The sequence below is a fragment of the Triplophysa rosa genome, linkage group LG14, assembly GCF_024868665.1.
Source record: "Triplophysa rosa linkage group LG14, Trosa_1v2, whole genome shotgun sequence".
NCBI lineage: Eukaryota > Metazoa > Chordata > Actinopteri > Cypriniformes > Nemacheilidae > Triplophysa > Triplophysa rosa.
The window spans coordinates 15,477,703-15,505,564 of NC_079903.1; the positions used below are offsets into that span (position 1 = coordinate 15,477,703).

The 27,862-nt window shown below is 40.7% G+C and overlaps 1 protein-coding gene across 4 annotated transcripts; it reads right to left on the reverse strand.

Annotated features, from left to right (window-relative positions):
• Positions 1–361: 361 nt before the first annotated feature.
• On the reverse strand, positions 362–27,862 carry brip1 (BRCA1 interacting helicase 1). Of its 4 annotated transcripts, XM_057351323.1 has the most exons (20): positions 27,743–27,862; positions 27,251–27,371; positions 26,967–27,078; positions 26,693–26,881; positions 25,912–26,054; positions 25,683–25,835; positions 21,281–21,583; positions 18,420–18,641; positions 18,074–18,273; positions 17,718–17,850; positions 17,483–17,637; positions 16,395–16,563; positions 15,276–15,416; positions 14,901–15,062; positions 6,700–6,871; positions 6,501–6,622; positions 3,509–3,621; positions 3,073–3,155; positions 2,491–2,781; positions 362–1,634 (listed from the first exon to the last, which is right to left on the reverse strand). In XM_057351323.1, the coding sequence occupies exons 2-20, from the start codon at positions 27,341–27,343 to the stop codon at positions 841–843; spliced, it is 3,750 nt and encodes a 1,249-aa protein (XP_057207306.1). In that variant the 5' UTR covers positions 27,344–27,371; positions 27,743–27,862; the 3' UTR covers positions 362–840. The 4 variants fall into 4 exon arrangements, with proteins under 4 accessions (XP_057207306.1, XP_057207304.1, XP_057207303.1 ...); XM_057351321.1 differs by lacking the exons at positions 26,693–26,881; positions 26,967–27,078; positions 27,251–27,371; positions 27,743–27,862 and adding an exon at positions 26,410–26,577 and having other exon boundaries at positions 362–542; positions 912–1,634; positions 25,912–26,057; XM_057351320.1 differs by lacking the exons at positions 26,693–26,881; positions 26,967–27,078; positions 27,251–27,371; positions 27,743–27,862 and adding an exon at positions 26,410–26,577 and having other exon boundaries at positions 25,912–26,057.

Here is a 27,862-nt window from a genome sequence, read left to right on the forward strand (position 1 = left end):
CAGAGCTCTTGAATATCCGTGACTAAATCTCTGTTTGTGACTCTGAACCGTGTAATTCTTTCTATTACTCCTAATGGACAGAGCCAGTAAAACAATCGTTTTTGATAAAAGTTAACATGTACAGTAAAGACATTTTATTTTTTTGGCTTATTCGATTTTTACGGAGTATTGAACATTTGTTTTTACACTAATGACTCATTCTTTGTTGTTCGAATTCGTGGAGACAGTCAGGGTGTGGCTAGAAAAAACATTTGGATAGAGATGTTATAAACAACAGAGTGGAATATAGAGGAAATCCCAAAGCCAAAAATATGACTTAACGTGAGAAAAGAAGAAAATTAAATCTTACTTTATTTACACATATTGCAAATTTACAATATTTGTTTTAATGGTGTGGCTATATAACATAGTCAGCTGAATGCTTTTGTTTCCACTGATCTCTCAGTAAAAGCCAGATGAATAGAGAAAGCTTCCTGTGCCTGTTTACAGACCTGCCGGCCCTTTAAACGGCTGCCCCGGCCCCAGCAATACACAGCTGCCCCCTGTTTACATTCAGAGTTCACACAAATAAAACTTTAATGGGCTGTAATTTCTGAGTAAAAATGAACCTCTTAACCAAGTGAAATCATCCATGTAACCCCTCTACCACCACCTCCTTCCAACGCCGCCACAGTATATCTTATTAAAATCAACACGGTCGAGATATCACTTGTGAAATGGAAAATGTGCTTATTTGAATCATTTTTTAAAAGATACATATATATTTCCTTGCACATTAGAGACAGATTAGCAATTCTTTATAGAGAGTGGTATGGAGATATACATTAACTTCTTTCATTATTAGTCATCAATTGTGATTATGCAAGGTTGGTTGGCTGGGGGCACATATTTGAAGTAGCTAGTGAGTTTACCTGATGTTCCTGGCATGCTGGGCCTCTTCTGTCTAGATCTGGAGAGCCTACGTGACCGGCTACTGCTGGAGCCCTTTTGAAAGGAAGGCCCATTCTCAAACTCTGCACTAGAGCTGTCTGTCTGCTCTGAATTACCCTGAAATAATGCATTGTCTGGGACTGCGCTGCTTACAAGGTCTTTGGACAATGTCCTCCTGACCTGCTCTGAGCCAAAGAATTCCTCAGAAAATACTTCAGCTTTGCTATTAGCGAGACGATCGTTGACTTGTGTATTCAGAGGAGTTTTCTCCACCTCTGTAACAGGCTTTTCCTCCTCCTCCTCCTTGTTTCCTTCAAACAGCTCAGGACTGTAGAAGATGCTCTGTTCGTCTTCCTCTGTGTCTTCAAGATCAGTTCCACTGGTGTCCTGCTTGGAGGTAGCCACAGAGAGTTGTCTGCGCTCAGGTGGAGGATCATTCTCACTTAAGTCAGGAGCATGACTTGTTTGGTGCGTTGGTTCAACAGGAAGTACTGGAACAACTTCCTGTTTTTTGTCCAATGAATTTGCATCCTGAGAAACCATGTTCTTTGATCGCTCAGACTGAAAGATAGGGGTCCTAAATGGGCTGCTGACCGGAGTGGAGGTGAAGAGATGGCCCGTAGTCTGTGCTGTTCTTTGAACCTCACGTTCTCTATCTGGTGAAGTGATTGGTTTGGATGAGTGCTGTATATTCTTTTGATCACCTGTTCAAACAGACAAACACAAAGACATCTGAGTGACAAAATACAAAAAAAACATGGGTGTGTACCAGCTTAAATGTGTACATCTGAAACCAGATTCTTTGGCTAAGACAATACAACTCCGCATTGTTCAACAAAACTCAACACAAAATGTTTTCAAGCACAATTAAATCATGGAGCGCTGGCACTACATCACAACGTAGGCTTCAGTTGTGGGTCTGCATTAAGGCTGTGCGTGTTCAATGAGGAGTGGAGTTCCTGATTTGCTCTCAAGTGTGCGCAAATACTCATGCTCAATCTATCACAAACAAAGGTCAAAGTGATTTCATTAAAAGCAACAGTCAGACATCTGCTCATCCCAATGCTGTTCAGTCAGTCGGGCCATAGAGTCTGACAGGGGCAATGAGGAGTGAAGAGCAAATACACACATACATGTACATGACACACAACCACTGTACAGTACAGATGCATTCATGCCCTAACCAGATGGGGTGACTTATGTTTGAGATATCAACGGCATGAACCTTAGGTGTTTAGCAAAGATGTCATAGTGTCCATAATTACTTAAAAACACAATTTACAGTATAACCAGCATTCCGAACAAATACATTTATACAGATTTGGAACAACTTGAGGGTGAGTAAATGAAAACAGAATTTTCATTTTTGGGTGAACTGTTCCTTTAATCACAAAATGCAGTGTCTGTCTTACACAATGGAAGTGCTTCAACACTCCAAAAATCATAATATCAAAGAAAATGTGTTGGAAAAAATAAATAAAAGACTGAATTTTATTGTAACAAATTTTCATAACCCTTAACCATCAATCATTGTAGATTTGATTTCCCCAAATCATATACCTTCTTCAATAGACGTACTCTCATAGTTGGCATTCTGAACCTCAGTGTGTGGTTTTGGCTGTGCCGGCTTTGGGTCAGATAGTTTGTGGAGGCCGATTATCTCAGGAGGGGGTGAGGTAGCAGTGAAGCTGACCAGTGAGGGGCTGGGCAATGGGGGGGCAGCCTGAGAATGCGTCTTTTCAAAGGTCTCTACTGCCTCCTGCTGGCATTGCGAGAAGGACTCCAGGGACTGCATGGCGCCTGTGAAGGTGTCATGGTGCCTCACTAGTTGACGCACCCACTTTGACAGGCCTGAGAGAAGAGGACATCAGCGTTTGACAAACATTTAACCACTCCAACATAGCCACTATTTTCATAACACTCTACCACAGTACAGTCCACGCGTATAGTTTTTCCAAGTAAAGAATGTTTTCAACCCATCGCTGTTACATGTAAAAAAGAAAAGCCCTTATGTACACATAATCTGGCCGCAGCCCACAGTCTAACAAACACTATCTAACCCCTACGGCAAGTCACTATCTCCACCTAGTGATACAGATGAGGAACTACAGGGGGTGATACAATTATTTGAAAAGATTTTACCTGTGATGTATCTGTTTGGGTTTGCCCTGAACCGGTCGTCAACCAGAATCAGCGCCCCCCAGTCGTTTCTATGCCGTATACACCTATGACAACAAGATTTCTTGATAAGTTGTCATTTCAGAGCAAACTCAAGGTCATTTAGAGCAGGGGTTCTCAAACTATTTGTTGTAAGGCCCACTTTGTGTAAAGTGCATTGCTTTGCGGCCCCCAAAATAAAGACTTGTAATCTTAAACTTAGAATTTTAATTATACCAAAAACATATTTAGTTATACAATGCTGGAACATCAGTCCTTTGGTTGGTGGTCTTATTTTTCTGATGTTTGATTGCATAAAAAAAAGCAAATTACTGCCACGGCCCCCAGTTTGAGAACCACTGTTTAAATGTAATAATTTGATTTCATGAAATTCATGTGGTATTCTATAGAAAACGTATACCTTCCTAATGCTTGGTTTAGCGCCCGATATGCTTGAATCTCATACCAGCGACCACCGGGCAGAAGCCCTCGTGATTTGGCATGCTGGTCATTGTATTTCATTTTAAGTTCAACCTGCAAATGGGTGAAACAGAAAGAAACAAATGATCATTTTGGCCCAGTTTATATTTATTTACATACTTCTTATTACTGATCCAAGTTTGGGCTGGTGATGGGTGATCTGCAGAGGTCAAAGCTCCCCGAAGATGACACCCTGGGCCTAAAATGCTTTCATACTTGCCTGCCCACACCCACTGATTTATTTCGAAGTGGCAGAAGAAAAGGGCCACCAGACAACAGGCATCTGCTTCGCCATAAAAATGCCAGGGAAGCATCCATCAATTTTCACCCGCTGCATTCACGATTTTAACGCTAACCTTTTTGAATTGACAAGTGAAAAGTTTAAATCCCATTGAATGGAACAGGACGGCAAAAACCTTTAACTATCTGTGACAGGTACCGTGTGTTCTGACGCGCCCGCTCAGAGCCAAACCTGCGCGAGGGCACGATCGTGGCAGGTACAGCCGGTACACATCAGCTCGGTCACGTCACACCACACAAAATTTAATCCATCATCCACGCTCCCAATATTGTCACATATTTACAAAAGCACGGGCAAGTGAAACGTACACGTTTATAAACACGTGCAACTGAACCGAGAAGCAAACGCTTCCGACCGAAGCATCCGTGTGCTAGCTCATGCACGATCTCAATCTCTAACCCAGTAGAAGGGTTAAAAGCATCCGGATAGAGATCCTGTCGTCAAGTAAACGCCGCTGCCCTGAGGCCGACTGTCATCTAAATCCAATCAGAGTCTATTTCACTATCAAGGCCCTTCACCGCAAGCACTGTGTCAATGCTCGATTCGGCGTGACAGCTTGCATATGTGAAAAAGCCAATTCTTGCTGCTAGCCAAATCTCCTCAAAGTGCAAGAAACCGCAAGATGGAAGGGATTACGTAAAATGTCAGGAGATATCCCACTCTCACGTCGGCTTCAACCCCTATACTGTACCTGTTCATCCTTAAAAACAGACATTTGACCGACAGGCATGCATTGCAGCAGAGCGGAACGCTGACATTGTTGCACCCGTCACAAAGATAAGAGTCTACTGTCTGTCCCTGTTAGGGAGTAAGAGTTAAAACCATCAGCTTGCAATCCACAGATGCTCAATTAAAAAGAAAATCAAAGAGAAACAAAGATACAACATTCCACACAAACCTTCAGAATTTAACGCAGTTTCCACTGTCTTGCACAAGCTGTTCATTAGGCATCGAGACGCGGTATCAGTCTGAATAACCATTTTACTGCCTTTTAAATCTGAGATTGTTTTTCTTAGCGAGACAAAACATGTTCCTCTTGTTTTAATGTTCACCAGAGGCTATTTTTATGTGTGCACCATCAGCTTACAATTCGTTCTATACTTAAGACTGTTTCAAGTTTACCTTTGATCTTTCTCCCAATAACAGACTAATAAATGTGATACTCTCATTTTAGAGCCTGTTTAATGGCCGCTCTTGTCTATCTGGGAAGGCTGTATGGGAATCCAAACAAGACCTCTAGTCCAATTGGGGAAAAGAAAGTCACTTCATGCGTGTTGCTTTAGTAGTGTAGGGTCATGGGTTCGATGTATAGCTTGAATGCACTATACTACTTTAGATAAAAGTGTTTTCCAAATGCATGAAGGTAAATGAACTAAAGCAAGGCCTAAGAATGTGTGGCCATGTGTGATCTCTTATAAGAACTTTAAAACAGCTTAGCAACCTCAGTTGTGAGTGCAGATGCAAACTTAATGTGTTTATGTCAGACTGGCTATGAGCATAGAATCCATTTCACATTACCAGTAATTAGCGTCAGTATCTTCTCCCTTTACATGAATGGGGTCATATCCTAGAAATCATAACGCTCCAGGGGGTCAGCCCCACCCCCCATACTCAACCCAGCCACCTTTCTTTTCTGACCAACACATTCGCAACCAGAGGAGATAAGCAAGTACATAGACTGCAGAGCCTCAACACCTTTTGCCAAAACGCCAAATCGGGAAGGTTAAAAAGAAATAACATACATTGCCATTTGAACCATTGCTTTCCAGTATAAATTACAGACAGATTTCAAGCCTATCAAAAACACCAAAACTTAAGATATCTCTGTGGAGAGATTCATCTCACAATTATAAAAACAGATCATGTTCACACGTACTGGAATTTCAGTAAGACCTTTTAAAAAAAGTTGCACAGTAAAACGTTGCAATCCTTCATCTTTTAAACTAGATTAGGAGACAACAAAAAAGCATCACCTGTGTGGGTGGGGAGGGGACGTATGGAGGAGAAATCGAGGGCAGCAAACAAACACGTTTTGAGTGCTGTCAACCACTTCATGTGGCATTTGAGACAAGGAGAAGCATTACGGTTGGCCAGGTGCACCAGAACCTCCCCCCTCGCATCCTACCCCCTCTGGCACATCAACTCATGGCTTGCTCGGAATAAAAATAGCCACATGATTAATACCTACCTCAGAACGCTCCAAATCTCAACCAAAATGGCAAACTCAATCAACCTCCACTGGAGCAGAAGTGAAAAAAAATCAAAACGCTTTCCCCAGAGGTAAGGGTACAACCACGCCAACAGCTTCGGCTAAGGTGAAGGGCTAGGAAGCATCAATCATCTGCACGTATCCCCACGGTGACAGACCCAGTTAGGAAAGCTTCAACGTACTCTGACAGCAAGGTAGATGGAGGGGGAAGCTTAAAGGTCAGGCCTATCTGCTAAGGACAGGCTAGACACAGCACAATCGCTGTGGAATTCATTTACGGATCACAGAAAGGGGATCTGCTGTTCTTTTCTGGTTTCAAAGTAACTTTAAGGAGTAGTTTTGTTGCTTCATAGGTAGTGTGCAAGGCCCAGCTTAATAACATACATTTATAAAAATGCGACTAGAGGTAGTCCTCATAGTTACCTGCAAATTTTTGATATTCGGGAAAGGGATGCCAATAGTGACCACCGCTCTGGCATTGTCATCGGTGAAGTCTAAGCCCTCGCTCACCTTCCCTCTGCAGACAGCGACCAACAGAGCTCCATCTAAAAAGAAACCAAACACAATCATCAAACATGGCAACAACACCTGTGAAATAAAAATTCATTTAGTCAACACCAACCTCGAGTTCCACCATCGGCTGCTGTTCCACCGATGGCCTCATAGTAGGTCTGCAGAAGTTCATCAAAGTCACCCTTGCCACCACCACGTGGCTCTGTGATCACAGTCTTCCGCTCCTCAAGCTTCTCCCACAGGCCTGTGTTCATCCAGCGGTCCCTCAGTTTATCCAGCATCTTATTAAACAAATACAAACAGAACCAATGGAATGTGAGCAATTGATTCATGCATTTATAAGTAAGCAAGAAGGAGGTAGAGAGATGCTTTCATAAGGGCAGTTCACCCAAAATGAAAATTCTTTCATCATTTCCTCACCCTCATGCCATTCCTACCTAAATTACTGACTTTCTTCTGCAGAACACAAGAGAAGATATTTTGAGAAGTTGGTAACCAAACAACATTGGCCCCCATTGACTTCCATTGTATGGAGAGACACAAAATCACTGAGAAATTTCTCACAGTATTTTCTTTTGTGTTTCACAGAAGAATCATACACAGGTTTTTGAATGACATAAGGGTGAAGAAATGTTGACAAAATGGTTATTTCCGGGTCAATCACTACACTTTCAATATGGCTCTCATTATCTATATCCTCAGCAAAGGAGGAATGTCTGACTCTGGGTTGCCCTTGCTTGCAGTATATTCATTAATAGTTGCAGGCCTCCTCTTAGCATTGTAAACTGCTGGTTGGACAATCTTGTATTTTAAAGAATGATGTAATATAAGCCGTAAAACTTTTAATGTGAAAAGCCTGAGAATTCATAGCAAGACACAGGATGTAGCTCTTGCATGTTCTCTCAAGCTCTTCGAACTGAGAGCAGAGAAACCGTGAGTTATAATAAAATGTTACAGTTGTGTTGTTAGTGCAAAAAGTCAGCAAGTCCCACGAGAGGAACACTGATCTAAAAGCCCTTTCCCTTGCAGAGAGCAACTCTCCTATCTGCTGTGCACATTTTCCTCTTGAATAAGCGTGTCTTCACAATCGAAGAGAATCTTCATTGGTTTGGAAATGTGTTAGAAGGGTCAAGCAAAAGTTCTTCTTGCGATGGGCAAAAACTTCTTGCGACACGGCAGGAATTTGTGGTTTTGTTCGGATGAGAGTGAAGTAATGCTTAAGGGCTTTGTATTAGAATCAAAACACATGTTTGTTCTTTAGAGGACAGAAAGCTTATGCACGCCAACACTTTACCAAAAAAGACAATGCTGACGTAAGAATGTTGACATGGGGGCTAGAACTACTAAATATTAAATCGCATCTGAGGTGGCTGAGACTTCTGCACCACAAAAACAAGCTTTACACGGTGAGGTGACATGCTTGTTATTGTGAAATGAAGCAAGGACCGATTTGATCTGGTTCATGCTTAAAGGGAAAAACAAGCAAGGGCGAGCACCATCAATAAAACATGACGCTTGTGTTGACGTGACATCAACTCAAGCCCTTAAAATGTCAGTTACAGCCTTTGAAAAAATTAAGAGACCCTTTCAAAGACCATTTTAAGTTTTTCTGAATTTACAATTTATACGTATGTGTTTAGGTAAAAAGATCATTTTTGTTTTATTTTGTGAACTACTAACAATATTTCTCCCAAATTAAAACAAAAATATTGTTTCTATTCCTCGATTTTTGTCAGTTTTCATGTGTCTTGTCATGCTGTCAGTCTTTCACATTGCTGTTGGATGACTTTATGTCACTCCTGAGGTTTTATTTTGTTGAAATTTAACATACACCAGACTGGAATGGCCACAATCTGTGTTTGGCTAGTGTCTAATAATAACAATTTATATTTTTCCTTAATTTATGTTAATATTAATTTATATTATCATTTTATTAAGTTAACGATTTGTTGAATTTTGTTGTATTTTCATTTTATTAAATAAACAATTTGTTGAATGGGTTCTGTAGTTTGGTCGCATTTAAAGAAACTATATGGTACATTGACATCTAGCAGTTGAGCTTGGTTTCGCAGTCTAAATTCAAAATATCGGAGAGACAAGTTTAGCCAAGTAATGGTTCTTCTCAGTTTCTTTTGCTTGTTATCAGAAATAATCTACAGGCACTATTGTTTGTGAATGTGTACTGGAAGTTAAGAGCAGCCCACAAACACACATATGCATAGTAACGTTTTCTTATGTTGTCACTTTAAAACCCTCTATAAGGACTCACTTTAAAAAAAAAACGTGAATTATTCACGTGTTCTGACTGGAATAAATACAGCTATTAAAATCCACATTGGAATAGCTAATAAGAAAGGTGAACGAAAGAAAACAAACAAACAATAAAATGGTACTAGGTAGATAGAACTAATGGGTTGGATCACTATATTAAGCATCTTGAGTTTACCTTTAGGGTCAATGTTATTAATTTCTGCTGAGTCTTAAGTGTAACCCAATAATAAGCCGAGCGCAACCTGATAATAAAATGCTTGCCCTTAAAACATGGGCACATGCACGCACAAAGACTCCTTGTATAAGCTTGTTGTTTATATTCCCAGAGCTGTAATTTGTAAACCCTTATAAAAGCGGGGCGAAATACAATACAGTTCCACTCCAGGAGTCCCTCGGCTCAAGGGGTAATGGTCCTAATGCTTTTATCTCACAGACACTGTGAGTAAACATCGGTCCATGTCTGCTTCCATGCTGCCATTTCATTAAAGACACATTTTCCACATCCCTCAACTTGACAGACAAGAGACAGTTTCCAAGCCAGAAGACAGAAGCAGTCACTATCTTTTCAATTCCATAGAGCCTCCAACAATCCTACCATTTTTATGGCACAAACTAAAACAGCATTCAACTGATACAAATAACTTACTATCCTTTTAAAAGTGTCAACAATAATGGATTACATGGACAACATCCAGTGTTGCAGGTCAAAATTAAGCACTGTACATGTATGCACGTGTATTAAGATACTTGGGCTAGGAATGGGAGATTGTGGGGGTGGCGGCGACGGGAGGGGCACATGGCCTTCATGCCTAATTCATGGGCATTATCTGACAAGTGCAGGACTGTTTCCACAGGGCCTAGACCAGGACACAGCAGAATGAAAATGTCAATCTGCACACTTGGCTGAGGCTCAGGTGCACAAACATGGCAGAAGTGACCCTACCCCATTCCCTTCTGAGGTCACTGACAGTGCCATCAAACAGACAGCACGCTCAAAGACGACATGAGAGAACTAGTGCTAAACAGACTACGATACAAGATAAGAGGAATTTAACCTTAAATTGTCATACCGTTGCGTATGACATGTATATAATAATATGCAATTGAATAAAATCTAGTAATAATATAGTGAAGCGTGAGAGTGTCTGTGTATGGCAATTCAGCATTACAATTAAGAAAGACAGTACTGCATGAGAAGTTATATATCATCGACTACAATACAAAGCGACAGTAGTGACCCTGTTTCATGCCTTATTCAGGAGGACCAAAATCTCTCATTTTATGATACAGAAATGTAGTAGACATGCAAATCAATATTTTAAAGCACTGAAATATTTTACTTTATGATACTATACCGCACACTAAGGTCTATTTTTTATTCATATTGAGATTATTTTAATGACAATTAAACAAATTCTGGACATTTTGACTTTTGTTTGGAATTTACCAATTCACAATGGTGATTCTTATCACTGTAATAAATATAAAAAATGATTTTAAATTTTAAATCAGAACTTTAAAGCATTGCAAAATTTTACAATCCTACAATCTAATTCTCAATTCTCTTATAAAAAAAAAAAAATATATATATATATAATTAAGTACTTGATTATATATACTCTGATTATTGGAAATAATTGCATTGGTACGCACCAATAATGCCAAGTACTTAATCGCAGTAACATGTTTTATTAGTCTGATTATTTGCTATAATATAAAGGAATTAGGTGTGTGTTACTGGCTATCATTTGAATATATTTGCGTCAAATGCAAACCACTGTTATGTGGATGTATTTTATGGTTATTCGGCGCTGTGATGAATAATGAAATATAATGGAATATGCCTCCGCAACAGTGTGGTGTACGCTGTAATCGCCGTATAAAAATAAGGAGCAGAGACTGCTGACAGCTGTTGTGTTGACGGTGAAACTTCAGACTGTCATGTTAACCATGAACTTGTGCTTAAGGTGCGTGGCAGAAGCACATGCGCACATTGGTCAGAGCAGCATAAACGGATTAAGGTGTTTACATGCATTCTTGTTGCGATTTTAAACCGGTGTACACCACATATGTTACTTCGACTGTGCTTACAGCGATTATGAGCCTTACATATTAGGGTCACAGAAAACACACTTTAGCTACCAGAATGAGTCCACAGTCATGATTCCTAAAAAGACATCTCAATGAAATGTGACTGCCTCAGAGATGTCGTAACACAAGAATGGTTTTAAGAGTCTAAAGCAGCTGTTGATAAAACAAAGTGGAATGAGGAATGTCTAGTGAACATGCACAGGCACAACAAAAGGTAAATAATACATCCTTGTTACTTGACTAAATGTATGCATCGCTTGGCTCGTGCCACCATGCTAGACTGAGTCGAATGGATGTAACTCTCCGAAGGGACTTGGTGCCGAGGTGACAAGGCACAGAACTGTGTGTTCTCTCTCTAGCTCTCACTTCTTCCGCCACCTTCATTCATCCACCTATCTATTTTTCTTCAACCTTGACGCCATGTGGCGACACGTTGCTGTTTTTTCTTTTGCAAAAGGCCTCTAAATAATAGATAAAGTTGGTTACAGGGTGGCATAAATGAAACATAGGCCCCTGGTGGCGGCAGGAGAAGACGTGTAGCGGCTGTAAATAATTCAGCTGTCAAATATCACAGTGACGATCACGCCAAGGACGAGGCAGAGCGGCGCCCCTGCCACCTGCCTGCGAGCACCCACACTCCTCAGCGTTGACGCAGACCAGGCCATTAGCGGGAGGCCGACGGTGAGAGCAGAACACCGGAGATAAAGCACACGATCTGTTGAAATATGGATCTGTTTTTATCTAGTCCAGAGCTATAGCTGGAAATAAGGGGTTGCCTCACTAATGGACAGCTTATAGGAACGGAGTTGAGCACTTGAAGCGGGACATCAGCAACGGGAAAACATTTACTCTGATACGCATCTGAAACCAAGTGAGCAGTGCTCAAGGTTTGAGTAGGACAAGTGGATCTATCTCACATGCTCCTATGACTATGTAAACATTAGCCAATTGTGCGGGACTTGGTCCAGTAGACAGACGCGAGCGGTGAGATTCAGCACCATTAGCTGCTAATGGGGCTCTGCATCACAGTTTACGCTTCATTTACAGCTCAAGAGGGTAATGGCAATAATGCAAAGACTGACTCTGCCTTATTTCACAGAGTGGTCAAGAGGCCTGGCAAAAAGCCACACGTTGGAAATGGAGTAAGTTGTTGTCATCTTAGATGCTAGAACATGAATGTGAGACTGTTACGAAACCAAGAAACAGATTTCTTACAAATAAAATTTCTTCATTTGAAAAAAGAAAATAAGGCCAACTTTAGGTACATTCAAATTATTTTAAGAAACTGCCATGGCAATTAAAGGAATAGTTCATCCCAAAATAAAAAAATTGATTTATTTATCCATTCTCATTTCATTCAAAACCTATATGACTTTCTACTGTGAAACACTAATGGGAGATATTTTGAGGAATGTCTCCATGGTTTTGTGTCCATACAATGGAAGTTAATGGGGGCAATGTTGCTTGGTTACCAACAATCTTCAAAACATCTTCTATTTTTTAAAGGAGTCATATTGCACGGCTAAAACGAAGATTATTGTATGTTTTAGATGTAACGCAATGTGTATACACAATTTAAAGTTTAAAAAACGTTGTATTTTCCACATACTGTGCATGTTTGTATTTCCTCTTTGCCCCGCCTCTCTGAAACGCGCTGACTTTTTACAAAGTTCATCGCTCTGAAAAGTGAGGTGTGCTATGATTGGCCAGTTCACCGGTGCGTAGTGATTGGTCAAATACTGCAAGCATTTCACGGAAATGTAACACCTCTTACCATATTCGGAACATCAGGTTCCAAAGCAATTGTACTGACAGGCTATACAATGAGATTTACAATTACGCCCACCTTAACTATTTGTAGATTTGGGCGGTCTTAGTCAAATCATGTTATGAAGTTACGTAGATTCGCCGGGGTGTGGTTACATGAGGCGTTTCAGGCAAGTCTGGTTGAGCATTCGCTTTTAGATAGAATGCATCTTTTGTTCCCACACTTTCATTTGTGCAATTTTACGTGTCTAATACATGCATGGGCAACTTATAACACACCAAAAACACAGAAAAACACGTACTTCCGCCATATGACCCCTTTAAATCTGAAAACACCCATTTACAATAACAGGATGCATATTTGTCAGGAAAAAAGTTTCCTTTTAATTAAATTAAATTCACAAAATAATAATTACTGACATCTTACAGCATCAGCGTAATTGAAATAGCTCAGATCACATGTGCTATACTATCTCTATCATGACTGATGAGAATGCATTCTCGGCCATGTTTAGAAGACTGTAGACAGTATGCCGAGAGGCCTTGGGGGCTCATAACCTCTGCACGTACCCCCTGCAGTGCACTTTGAATTTGAGAGGATGCAAGTCGCACAGATACATCTACCACCCCTCCTTTCCACTCCCAGCCGAAGCTCAAGCACCAGGCGCCAGCTTAGATGCATCTTCACACAGACAGCTTGGCGACGTCAGCTCTAATGGCCCTTATCTTAATCTGCTTTAAAAGCATCCTGCGTTTCCACAAGATCTTTTCACCTTTGCTAACCCACATTTAATAAGCAGGCCGTCCCCATCTGTTTTAGCCTTTCTTGTCATGAGGTCGTGCCAGACAACACGGGTCTCTGTGGTTAACTGCGGTCCAACAGAGAGGGTCTGCGACACTCTAAAACCTTGAGAACCGTAATGGGTCGGTGCGTCTATCTGTGAGCGTTATGTATGATAGTATTGGGGGCTCGAGGGTGGTATAATGTAGCACAATTGGTGTCATGGGGACACACAGCTAGAACAGACAACGGGACACACATACACATGCAGGTTATGGCCTCTAGAAGAGTGGAGAGATAGCGATCAACAGGAGTGTTGAGAGGTGTCTGGAGACTGGAGATGCTCTGGTCTGCTCCTTTGTAGACGGGACTCTCAGGCTCCAGAACCTCCACAGTCTCCAATGAGCCCTTAAACTGCTCAATTTCCAAATTAAATATTAATCCACATGGAACATTTATACTTTGATATGATATACAATAGGGCACTTTTTTGTATATAACTGTATATATGCTTCGTGGGGATGAGTAAATGGAAAATCCTACAGCAAGTATAATATACTGTATCATTCCTCTAGACATACACTTGCGATTAAACTTTTAGGGTTACTTACTTATTCTTTATAAATATTTTTAGAATATCAAACTTATCAAAAGTATGAAATAACACAAATTAAACTATTACTGTGACTAAAAAATCCAAACTAAATCCAAACTCTTATTACCTGCTTTTCCTTCATTATTTGGTATTAACATTTTTTAAACGTCTGAATAGTGATGAAGGGCGACCTAAACTATATTTTGGAAATGTAAAGCAATCCCATCAACACTAAGATATATACAAGCACACAAAGACATTTGAGAGAGTTAATCATCTCCCATGAGGGTACATCATGACGGGCAGCTTGAATGGGAGCGAATTATTTATGACCTAAACGTAACAAACAATGGGGAACAAAGTATTTTTCAATGGCTTTCAATAATTGAGCTAGTTATGTGAAAAGGGATACAGGAAAACCGTGAGCCAGCACTCAAGGGTTTGTTCACCATCCATAATACATTACAACTATGTATTAGCGCATATGGTCATTGGCCTGACCGCTGTTATTGAATTCTTATTGAAGTATGTACTTTGTGTAGTATGGCTTTGTGGCTCCTCTACCGGAATGTCAGGCAGCAACCACTTTAATTCATCGTTTTTATGGTGGCGCTGAAGAGAACATCAGCAGAGGTTCAAAACTGTGGTCTCTAAGGCCTCCCAGTGGCAGCGTTACAGAGCTACAGCTCCTCACATGCATTCAAAGCAACAAAGCATGCAGTATGTGCTAAGCTGTTATTTGGTATATTGAATATTCTGGTACCTGGATAGGGTCAATTTCATTATCAGCCAAGGTGAAAAATACCTTGTAGGACGGCAGGAAGCAAAGCACCCCACGTTTCACTGTGTGGCACACTTGCAACAGCAGGGCCCCCACTTCATCCTGAAAAGCAAAAGTCTCTGCATGCTGGAATGTGGCACATATCTTACGACCCTGAGGCCCTGCACCAACTGTACCGACCCAGACCTGCAACATGCACAAACACACACTCTACTTAAAACTGACTATAACTTTCAATTGAGTCCATATGCAAACGCTTCACATAAAACTGTTCCTATTGGCTAATTGGAAGAGTTTGATAGTATCAACGCCAAGGTCACAAGATCAATTCCCAAGGAACTTTCATCCTGAGGTATTCTAATTCTAAACTTTGCAGGATGTCTTAAGCATGATGCTGACCTGTGACTTGCTGATGACATGACTGGCCTCCAGCTGGATGGAGAACTTGATGCCCAGTTCAGAGGAAAAGGAGCCCATGGGAGAGAGGGTGCCTGAGGTCAGCACAATACTTCGCAATGATTCGCTCAGATCCGAGAACGCCTGTCGTGACACAACCATAAAAGTTTACAATACATAGATACACTGAAAAAAATTATTATGTGCCTTAGTAGATTTTATGAAAAGAAATTATTAAAATATACTTCCTGTATGTATACGTTCCTGTTTTAAACAAAAATTTGAGTTAAAACAACGTATACATCTTGGGAATAAAATCTACTAATTTTGGTTGTTAAGATTTTAATTATTTTGTTTGAGTCATTTTAATTGAACAAATTATTAAGTAAATCCAACTCAATTTTATTATGTTAAACCTAAGTTAAAATTAAGTTTACTTATCTATTTTGTGTTCAGACTATATAAAAACATGTAGATTGTAACTACCTTGGCAGTTGATCTGTAGTTTCCAGCATGCTTTGCATCTGACTGCATTAGGAGATTCATTTTCCAGATTAACTGTCATTTTAAGTGTTTTTCAGTAAAAAGAAAGACTTGTTTGTGTTTTGTGTTTATTTATCTTTGAGATTTAGGAGAGTTTTGGTATTATTTTTAAGTTTGGGTTTTTTATGTGGTTATCGTTGTTCAGAAGAGCGGTGCTGGTGCCTAGGCTGAAGGAGGCACAATATTAGTCATGAACGTGTTATTTCACTTATTGAGCAGTAACTAATGCCAGTACAGAAACCACCAGTCTCTCCTCACTTGACCATCTAAGTTGTAAAAAATAGTATAATTCAATATGAAAGTAAGTGAGCCATGAAGTTTGAGTTGGACACATATTTTTGTTGAACGTAATCTTTTTTTTGTTTACTTTAAGTAAAATTGACTTAATATTTTAACAAACACTAAATGTATTTAATAAGTAGAATTTACTTTATTCTGGTTAGTAAATTGTACTTGAATTATAGCAACACATTTTACTTAAATATTCGTGCAAATCGAGTAAATTCTACAAGTTATTTGTTTCAGTGTACAATAATGATATCATAATACACACTGTACTGAAGCAGTAACAGTTCTCACCACGGCAGGGTTGAGGCACCAAAAGCTCAGGGTGTGCACCAGGGTTTTTTTGCGGGTACTTTGCCGGCGACGTTGGGGCCGTGTGAAAAATCCCTGAGAGTCAGGCAGGTCTGGCTGGGTGGTCCACATATAACTCTGCTGGAGGGCTACACGGTAATCACCTGCAAATCTGCACACACCAATGAGCACACACATCAAGCAGAAGCAACATATAAATGATGAAACAACTGGACTTTGAAGGGGCTATGAAGGCTCACTAGAGTGTGTCAAAAATTTGATAACAGCTTTTAAAGAGAGATTAATAATCAAGTTATCAAGAAACTTGAAACAACCACATTTAAATACATTTGATTAAATGCATAAAAACTGTAACAAAAAGGTTAATGGAAATGTACCAGTAATTAAAATAGTATTTTATCTTTAATTTATAATGTTATGTATAATTATATAATATAATAAAAGAATTATATAACAATATACTCATTATTTTATACTAATATATTAGTGGTAATAATATTATATTATATTAATAATTACTTTAACTTCATTGTTAACACTGATTTTATTACATAATTTAAATAAATATTATTATGTTATACATATTATTTTAAGAATATTGAATAATAAAAAATAATTTGGCAAACAGATCACAACATTAAACAAATCCATTAAATGGCTTCATGAGTACAGTTTTCTTTCCTGTGACATTTAAAGTGATAGTTCACCCCAAAATAAAAATTCTGTCATCATTTACTCACCCTCTTTTCATTTCAAACCTGTATGACTTCCTTCCTTCCGCAGAACACAAAATAAGATATTTTGAAGAATGTTAACTGGCCCCCATTCACTTGCATTGGTTTTGTGTCCATACAATAGAAGTGAATGGGGCCCAGTGCTGTTCGGTTACCAAGTTTCTTCAAAATATCTTCTTTTGTGTTCTGTAGAGTCATACAGGTTTGAAATGACAAGAGGGTGAGTAAATGATAACAGAATTTTCATTTTTGGGTGAACTATCACCTTAACAAAATGTGGAGCTGGACACACAATTCTGTGAGTTAGGCATGAAAACTCTTGCTTGTGATAATGACCTGCAATTATGTCTGAAAAGGAACTCCAGAACCATAAAAAGGCTTTTGAGCATTGACTGAGTGTTGGAGCTGATGGTGGGAACCTGCACAAACTCCTCTCTTCCTTTCACTAGCCCAATTCGCTCCTCCTTCTCCAGCACTGCTGCTAGGTTTTTCTATGCAAAACATACACTCATTAGAAAAAAGTAGAAAATTGTCAGCATGCAGAAGTTGACGGCAGGTAGAGGAACAATACCCGCAGCAATGAGAAGGTGTCTGCAGTGATGCCTAAGCCATGGAAGATACCAAGAGTCTCTGTCCCTGTCCAGACCTTACAAGAAGACTCATACTCGCGCTCCACCAAGCCACTGGAGCTTTCCTGCACCCAACTACATACACAGAGAAATACATGAAGTGAACATGAATTTCTGTTATATTAGCAGATTTGGCCAGTTTGGCTTTATTTGCTGATATTGCAAATGAGATTACAACATCAACAATGATTACAGATGCTCTAAATCACAAAACATCAAGCATCAAAAATCTCTCTCAGGCACTCATGACTCATCCCATGATGTTGAACTACAGTGTGAGAATACAATGTGACTATACTTGGCAAGGCTGCAGCAGAAGGCCAGCAGAGGCTTGTGCTGATCTCGCCGAATATTGTGCGTCACCATTCCATCGATCTCATCTCGTGCCAGAAGCAGTTGGGTGTGATTCAGGGTAAAACTGGCACTCTCACGGGCACAGTCCTCAATGTTATGAGCCTCATCCAGCACTACAATCTGTTCCTTCAGATTAATTTCCATCTGGCAGAGAAACAATATTACCGTTATCACATATAATCCTAATACATCAAATATTTCAAACGTTTTAAAACATGCAGCTCATTTTGTTCAACAAAAACATCATCTCAAGAACTTTTGAAGCTCAGATAATGTGGACTGATACTCACACTCTCACGGATGAGGGGGTCCAGAAGATAGTTGTAGGGACAGAACACAATCCAGGCATCCTGCATGAGTTCCCGAGCCGCGAAGTATGCACAGGAGCGTAGTTTACCGCCTAGACTCACCAGATCCTCAATGTCCCAGGCCTGGTGCAGCCCATGAACCCACTGCAACGAGTGCTGATCTCGCATTTTATGCACATTATGGTAGTACTGGCATGACAAGCCCTAAAATAACATGCAAATACACAGTTAAGAACAGAACGACAGAGAAAAACTTAACAGAAAAAGAAAGCAAAGGTTTGTCTGTAGACAAAAAGACCAAAAAGCAAATTCCTTAAATCAAACTGGCCCATCAGACAAAAAAATATCTAATGACATCACTTCCTCATGAAAACTGTCCATTTTATTCTACAATGTAAACAGACATTTCCCTGCAGACAAGGAAACATCTGTGCATTGTGGCATAGTTCACCGGGAGCCTGTATCTCGCTGCTGAAAAGCTGATGGCAGCTTCCACTATACATACTCAAAGATGGATTAGCCTTTAATGAGAGCACGGGATAAACGTCAGCCCATCTGTGGCGTTTTTATCCCCCTGTCCTCTGACTCTTATGAAGGTGATGATGGCAGCACTGAAGGGTGTGCGACCCAACGACAAGCGAGTGAAAGGCCTACGGTCTTCAGGCATTCAACAGGGCCAGGACAGCAGAGTAAAGACGGGAAACGGGGCTCATAAGAGGACACAAGAGATTGAGCCCCAGGGAGGATGAAAAAACCGACAGCTCATTCTCTCATCTCTCCTAGCGGGGTTGTCGGCACGGTCTTTCCCTCTTTCATGTGCAGGGATGCGACACAGCGGAGAGGTGAGCGGACACCTGCGGTGACAGTGCAATAGGTTTCATTACGCGAGCCGCCCGATGGTCAGGGACTGAGCAACACGGACAATATGGAATCTCCCATTGGAACAAAGTGCGTTTGAAGCCTTTGACAAAAGTGCACAACAAAAAGACCTATATGACTGATTGGGGATATTATCGCCTGTAACTGCTGTCCACAGTTTTGGTGACAGAGATTAAGTTTGTGAATCCCTGAAGTGAGGGTTTGTGTTACAAGGTCGTTAATCCAAATGCGGCTCGTCTTCTTTTCGTCCGACAGTGTTGTGAAAGGAGAAGAGCATTCACAGAATAAGTGCCACACTTGCTGTTTGGCCTGCAGGCCACTGCGAAGATCAGGAAACAACGTATTTGTTTTCACAGAAAAAAACGGGTCAATCTCTGTTCAGAAGATTCAATTCATGACATTCAACGGAAAACACGTTCACTAGATTATCAGATTATATCAACACTCAAAAATTGGAATAGGGCACAAGTCATAATTTAAATGGTCAGAGGCTGCTACGTAAATAAATAAATATAAAAAAATGTTTCACATTCTAGCAAATCATTCCTTAAATATGCCAGAGTAAAAACTATTACGGTTATGCGTCTCCTTTGAATGCACTTAAAACTCTCTGCAAAAGACATTCAGTAATAGTTTTTTTTATTAGCTCATGTCAACCTGTACAAAAGAAGATATTTTGAAGAATGTTGGTAACCAAACAGCATTCATTGGACCCCACTGACTTTTAAACAGACTATTATACGGACACAAAACTATTGAGACATTTCTCAAAATATCTCAATCATATAATGGTTTTGAATGAATGAGGGTGAGAGTTAAATGATGACATAATTTTTATTTTTGGGTGAACTATTCTTTTAAGTTAAAGTAATAGTTCCCCCAAAAATGAAAATTCTGTCATCATTTACTCACCCTCAGTTTGTTCAAAACTTGTAAAAAATCTTTGTTGTGCCAAACACAGGTGAAAATATTAGGAAGAATGTCAGTATGAAGATCTCGTCCCCCCATTTACCGTCATAGTAGGGAAAATAAATACTATGGGAGTTAATGGGGGTTGAGATCTGCTCGGTTACTAACATTCTTCCAAGTATCTTCCTTTGTGTTTAGCAGATCAAAGAAATGCATACAGGTTTGGAACAATCTGAGGGCGAGTAAACGATGACAGAATTTTCATATTTGGGTGAACTTTCACTTTAAGTAAGATTAAATTAAAATGAGTACTAACTACCTAATAAAGGGCCGGGTATACCTGACTTTCCGCATCCGTCTTGCGCACAAACACGTCCGCACAGCTTCTTGAGCATACTCAATTGCAGATAAGCGCGGAGAGACGAGTTCGACACATGCGCAGTACATCACCGAGTGGAGTCTGCCGATTAAAAATCTTTTCGCACATGCGCTGTTGAACGCGTTGTTTGTACGAAGATTACGTCATGCAGGCGGTGCGCGGACACCCAGACTATACTTTGGGCTTAACTGGCTGTTCTTTTCATCCAATATTTTCATTCATCATCAATTGGCAGTTGTTGACGAACCAGCTATTCCCAAACTGAGTTATTGGCATCTGCTAAATCAATTATGGGACAACCTCTAGCGAAAATAATGGAAGAACTAGACAAAAGAAGATAAAAGTGAGATAGGGGTGATCTCTTACTACACAATTACAAACCCCTTGTTCATGTCAAGAAACAAAATGAGACCATAAAAGCAACATAAGTTGCGGTTTTCAGACAAACTACTGCCTTCTCACTAAAGGTCATTAGGAATCTTTAGGATCCTCTCACAATACCTGCTAATTCTAACAGAGTTCAGGGTTCATATCTCATAAGAGGCCCTGAACTGACAGTGAACCAGTGAACTATTTTACCCACTGGCGGCTCTAATGATGACAGATGAATAAAGACCCACTGCTCAAAGGTGGTTAACATGTCACGTGATGCAACCTCGCAAGGGGAGCGACTCACACTCTTGGCCTCCAGTAGCTCCTTGCAGCGCTCCTTGCGATTGGCATGAGGTACCACTTCGGGGTGCACGCAGGTGTGGTCACGACTGGAGAGGATGGTCATGGGCACGCTGGAGTATAGCGTTCGCTTTAGCTCCCGCGCGATCTGTGTGATCTGCTTATGAGTGCGTGTGCCGAAGAAGATCTTTGGAATCTTTTTCCTTCCGCCTCCCTCTTTGTCTTTCTCGTTGTCCTTGGCCTTTTCAACCGTTTTCTGTCCTGCTTTGAGGTTGCCACAAGGACAGAAAGAACAAGACACGGGAGACTGTTGGACACAAAAAGAGAAAAACAAGTCAACCGCAAACGTTACAAAGAGAAACAACCTACTATAAGCATCGCAACAGCGCTTGTTTGCCAAGCCCGTGAATGAGCTTTTGTATAAGCGGTCATATAGATAATCGTTCACATAGCAGGGAAATGCTATAAGTCAAGACAGAATGGCCCCAAGCAAGACTGTAATTTTAGACCATGCCATTGTTCATGTTACCGGCCCCTGATTGGATCTCTTAATTGCAGCTTTCACACAAAGGGCCATGCTTGCCTGCAGCCAGCTCCAGTGGTGAAACTGATCTTGAGGACGGTATGAACATTTTAAGTGTCCCACTTTCTCCTGCCATTCACGAGACTGACATACAACTCATGTGTTACACAGGTGGTGTCAAATAGAGAGTCACTGCTTCATTCTGTGGAGACAGCGGTATTGTCTGAATACTGAAATACAGCATTCATAAAACACGAAAAGCTTACGTTTGAAAAGCCTTAATCTCCAAGCCTTTTCTGAATCTGAACATTCAGCAGGGACTAGATATTTCTGCACCTTGGAGATTAGAAGGATCGATCTACATCGATATAATTATAATTCAGGTTTCTTCATTGATGATAGACAGACCCAGACAGATTTTGAGGGAAAAACCGTTATTAAAGCTCTCTCACACTCTGTTTGATAAAACTGCAGGTTACCAAATGTGTGACCCTGGACCACAAAACCAGTCATATGGGTCTTTTTTTATTGAGATTTATAGATCATCTGAAAGCTGAATAAATAAGCCTAGGATAGGACAATATTTGGCCGAGATACAACTGTTTGAAAATCTAAATATTAGGAAAATCGCCTTTCAAGTTGTCCATCAGAGGCGCTGTAGAAGGCCGCTGCTAAGAAGAAAGAGGTTTGTTTAACACTCTTTATTGGCTCACTGATTTAATGACTTCGAGAGAGTAGATGAACCTGAAAGCAGAAATTCTAATCTTTACATTGATACCAAACTCGAGTGGGTACTTCCCAAAAAGCGGGCAGCAGTGAGTGAAGTTTGTAGGTGTGTATCTGGCTTTTTTTGTATGCGACTTTGCTGCATCCACTCACAAAAATAGTTTTTTAATAAATACATTTTAAAAATGTCTTCATGGAACATGATCTTTACCTAAAATCCTAATGATTTTTGGCGTAAAAGAAAAATCTATCATTTTGACCCATACAATTTGAATTTACTGTTGTCTATTGCTACAAATATATCCGTGTAATTTATGACTGGTTTTGTGGTCCACATTTATGATTTGAAAAAATGTGCACCTTGAATGCACTGTAAGTCTCTTTGAACAAAAAGCGTCTGCCAAATTATAAGATAAACGCAATGGAAGAGGCATTTCAAGCTTTTAAAATTAACAGGAGTCAATACTGCGGAGTATTTTTGTGGGAGATTCCAGATGAGCTTGTTGATAGGCATGCCAATACAAATATGTTACACATTGGCCAAAAAGAGACTCCTACAGATGCCAAAGTCTTTCGAAACAAGAGTGACAAGTAAGATTAACCCTCATAAACAAATTCTAAGTCAAGGCGTGTGTTACACCTTCACATCAGGGATCAAGCTGTCCTTTAGCCTGCACTCCACTGAAGAGGTCCAGCTCTGGTTACCCAAGCTGCCTCTCAACCCTTGTTCGCCATTAAATATTACAGTACGTGATAGAATGGAAGCGAATGTGAGCCCATCCGCCGGCAGGACAAAGACCAGATCCGACGTGCTAAATAGAGCTGGCAGCAGCTAAGGTTACAGATTCGTAGGACGAGTTACGCGCTGGGGCTCTGGTTCGCTATTGATCGCCTTACCTGTTGCTGCCACATTAAATAGGCCGGTCCAAGTATCCTGCCTCCTATACTGAATAATTACTTATTCATTGTAGGGGAAGAGAAAGGGCTGATTGTGAATGGGAGGCCTTGTCAGCAGTCGTGCAGGAAACAGCTGACACAAGGGTATCTGTTACACACGGCCTGCCACGGTTTCGGCCCCTCTCGCTACCACACGGCAAATAAGACACCCCTGGAATGCAGATAACAGCCTCCATTGGCCGAACCTGCCGCCACAGACACATTCAGACGGAGTGGCGCATTCTTTCTCGGCGAGGCCCTGATGTCAGTGGAGCAGAGAGCTATGACTCGGCCCTCTCCAGACCTCAATGACAGCGCGCAATAAAACAGTGCGGGGCATTGTGTGGGAGCGTTAACCCAGGCATGCTGTTCCAGTCAGGGGCAGACACCTGCAGATGCATCTAGCAGCTCATTGCTCCGCTAATAAAATGCAGCCATTGTTCGGGTGCTATTAAATGAGCACAGATATTGGGGGGGAAGTCTTCGGAGGTTTGTAGCAGTGTGGGTGTCTAATGGCAGCGTTCCACAGCTCATATGGGACCTAACAGCTAGTTACAGTTCAGGGCCAGCACACGTACGACAAACACATCAAATGCGAGTGGTCACTTTATGGCGTGCTCGAGGTGCAAAACGTAACGGATACGAGACGCTGAGGTGGATCCCGTCGAGTACTTATCAGTTACTGCTGAAATATATGATAAGAGCTGGGTTTGTTCCATCAGACAGTGGCGTTTCTGTTTGCCAGGTGAGGTGTGGAGAGAGCAGCTCCTGTGTTTGAGATGGTGATGCTAGATTGTCTGCACCCTACAATGGCCCCTGCTAGAAGATGCAGGTCTGAGTGTGAGCGTGAACAGCAGACACTGCATTTCAACAGACTTACTCTGAGGGCCCGACACCTGAGAGACTGAAATCTCACACTGTCCGCCTGCCCGGGCCAGTGCACCCTCACGGTACAAATGGACAGAGATGTAAAGAGATAGCGGAGCAAGAGACAGAGACAGCAAGTGAAGCATTTCAGCGAGGTCTTTACTCCCTATAACCCTCCTGATAGCTGCCCCAGAGCGCCCCCACCCCACAAATCCCCAATCTCACAAAGCACCTGTTTATCCCTGGAGCGCCGTAACCAGCAGGTGAACCCCATTCAATATTTATCCCGGGCTTTCACAGATCACTGCCAAGCAAGGCAAACCTCTTAATTAAACTGGAGATCGCTTCAAAGGGCCCATTGAAGATGTCAGTCAGCGCTGGCAGGGGCTGAGAATGGTGTCAGGTGAGAGAGTGAAACCTAAAGCTTTGCTTTCTCTATATCTTGCTCCCCCACACCCAGCCTGCCCATCAAGCTTGAGCCCGCCTCCTTTTAGTAACGTCAGCCAATCCTGAGCAACGCATAATACAAGTCACTCTCTTTTCCACTGAGCCAGTTGTAAGCAATATGTCCTTCTGTGTGACAGGCGATCACGTTAACACAGATTCTTTTCACCACGGGTTATGTGAATACCTAAGGTGTTTGTTACAGTGCATCAGATTATCTATGAGGCCTTTTGGTGAGTGCAGAGATGCTCGGCTGCATAAGGCCCTATATAACAGCCTCTCTTGTCATCAAAATTGAGGATTTCCCCATGTTATGGTACAAGCCTTGTATGAAGATGTTTAAAAAAATTAAATCTCTCCATATTTGTTTAAGAGAATTAAATTACAGATAAAAGCAGTTATACATAGTACAGTCTGAAAGACTGCATGACCTATAAAGTCTGTAGGTTCAAATCCAGAATCCCCCAAACCTCTATAATAACCCCACTACAACATTTATTCAGATATTTCTGTAGTGGGCATTTTGGAGGCAGCATTGTTTATGATGAAAGCAACTACATTTGCAACTACAGACTATGGTGAGCTATTATAAAAATCGCAGTAATTTAACAGATCTAAATCATCTATTTAAATTATAATTAAATATTCAACATGATGGACTGTAAATTTCTGCAATGAATTCAATACCTTCCCAATTGATCATTTATCACTAATGAACCTCTGCTGCCACCCAGTGGCCAGAAGTCACATGCTTTTGCGTTCCAACTGCCATTTCTAAAGTTGCTCAAATTTGGTGCTTAACAGATAACGGATAATAAAAAATGTAAAACCTTCAAACACTGACACAATTCATAATTTATTATCATATTTAACAAAGATACAAGTAGAAAATTGTCTGAGGTGCACTCACACAACACTGTGGATGTGACTGGTATCTGTCAGCTCTGGCATCGCTGTTCAGTTCCATGGTCCTTTGTGCTCCAGCCCCAGGTCTCTCCAGATCCTCCTCTTCATCATCATCAATGAAAATCACCCCTCGCTCAAGACATCTCCGTTTACTACTCTGTGGACAGAAAACAGTGACGACTCAGTAAGCCCATGAAAAATGTCAAGAGATTAAGGGTTATTCGGATTAGTACTTTTTGCTCTGTGGTCGGTGCGCGAAGGCGCTTCCTGTCAGTTTGAAAATCATCATCTTGTTCTCTGTCAGTGGTAACGGAGGCTTGAAGTTTCTCAGAGAGACGGGAAGACAAAGTGGACCTTTTTGGCTGGTCACCATTGACTGCTGAAGAAAGAATATACTCAATGAGAATGCCTTAACATGAGACATCAGATTAGAACCAGGGTTGAATTTGATAGACAAAGATGACAGGTACTTAACTTTAATACAAAGACAATAAATACAGCACTTTGTTTTGCAGTTTTTATTAATTGCAAGCATAAAACCAAACAATTTAGTTTGATAGAAAAATAAATCTGATGCTGTTAGAATTAGTTTTGCTGCTATATTTTTTTATGTCAAATGTTCTAAACATGACTAAAATCAGAATGACTGTTTAATAAATAGTTAGATATGAGGGTGGATTCTATAACAAATGCTGTCTCTGTCTCATTTCATTTCAGTGAATGTTGCTCACCTCCTTTTGAAACAGGGGTTGTAGCATCAACAGAAGTACCTTCACCAATAGGATTACCCACAGGAGGTTTTGATTCCATAGTGCTGGAAGATGGATGAGCATCTCGGCTATGGCACACACACTGACATGGAGTTGCCACTTCTGGTTTCTTACACTCACTTGAGCCGATACTTGCATCTTGCTCCTTAGCTTAATATTAAGACAAAGAAACATCTATTTAAGGTTAGGGATGCACCGAATCTAACATTCTTGGCCGAAGCCGAACNCAGTGAATGTTGCTCACCTCCTTTTGAAACAGGGGTTGTAGCATCAACAGAAGTACCTTCACCAATAGGATTACCCACAGGAGGTTTTGATTCCATAGTGCTGGAAGATGGATGAGCATCTCGGCTATGGCACACACACTGACATGGAGTTGCCACTTCTGGTTTCTTACACTCACTTGAGCCGATACTTGCATCTTGCTCCTTAGCTTAATATTAAGACAAAGAAACATCTATTAAGGTAATACAGAAGAATGGTCTTCATAAGGCATATTAAGAGATTTCTATACAAACCAAACTGGGCTTGCTGCCATGCAAGGGCTGAACACAAAAGAGCAAGACTTTTCCCACTGCCAGTAGGGCTCTCCAGCAGACAGTGCTGGCCATGGTTAAGCCCACGAATGATCTAGAGAGGACAAGAAAATTGTGCTGTTGTTTTTAGCGAAGACGCTACTATAACAGACGTGAATGCAAATATTTTTATTATATATTTGTATTTATATATGTGCTCGTAAACTGTAAGGTGCTACCAGTGTGACATTACACCCTCCTGCTGAATTCAACGTCTCAGATCTTACCGAGTTCATCATGGCCAGCTGAGAGGGATAAGCTTTGCATGGGAAGTTTATTTTTACTCCACCTATGGTGTACTCCACTGGGGCTGCAGCCATAGTTCCGTTTTTGTGTTCCCGGGAAATCCTATGAGACAAACCATAGCTGTTTATGTGACTTGATTTGACTGATTCACACGTTAATTTCGCTCTTATGTAAACTGACTATTTATTTGACTCAACTATCTTAACTATCAATGTAAGTTATACTGTGGGCAGCTTTACAGTGTAGAGACCAAGTATGACAGACGGTTGATCTCTAGATCTGACACGACTTACTTAACGTTAACTGATAAGTTATTATTTTAACATTTTATCGACTACATAGAAATAAATGTTTTCGTGAGCATACCAATGGATCACGCACCAAGCTCCTTTCTACTTACGTTATATGAATATAGCTGCTTTCCTATATATGAATAATATCATTGCTAAAACTACACATATTATTTGAATTACCTGATAACGTACGTAAAATAGAAGATGACAAACGGGTTACTTGGCAAAGAAAGGATTCATTAGTGTAGGTTAAAATCAGTGTAAACATAAATGAGACTGGAAAATGAAACTCCCGCCTTG

What these genes read in the sequence shown, in the direction of transcription:
- brip1 (XM_057351323.1), bottom strand. Translation starts at nt 27,343, where the DNA reads ATGGCTGCAGCCCCAGTGGAGTACACCATAGGTGGAGTAAAAATAAAC. An exon ending in GCTTCCTGCCGTCCTACAAG is followed by an intron (nt 6,872 to 14,900) that starts GTATTTTTCACC and finishes TTGTTTAATAAG; the next exon opens with ATGCTGGATAAACTGAGGGA. An exon ending in AGCCGATGGTGGAACTCGAG is followed by an intron (nt 6,623 to 6,699) that starts GTTGGTGTTGAC and finishes GTTTCTTTTTAG; the next exon opens with ATGGAGCTCTGTTGGTCGCT.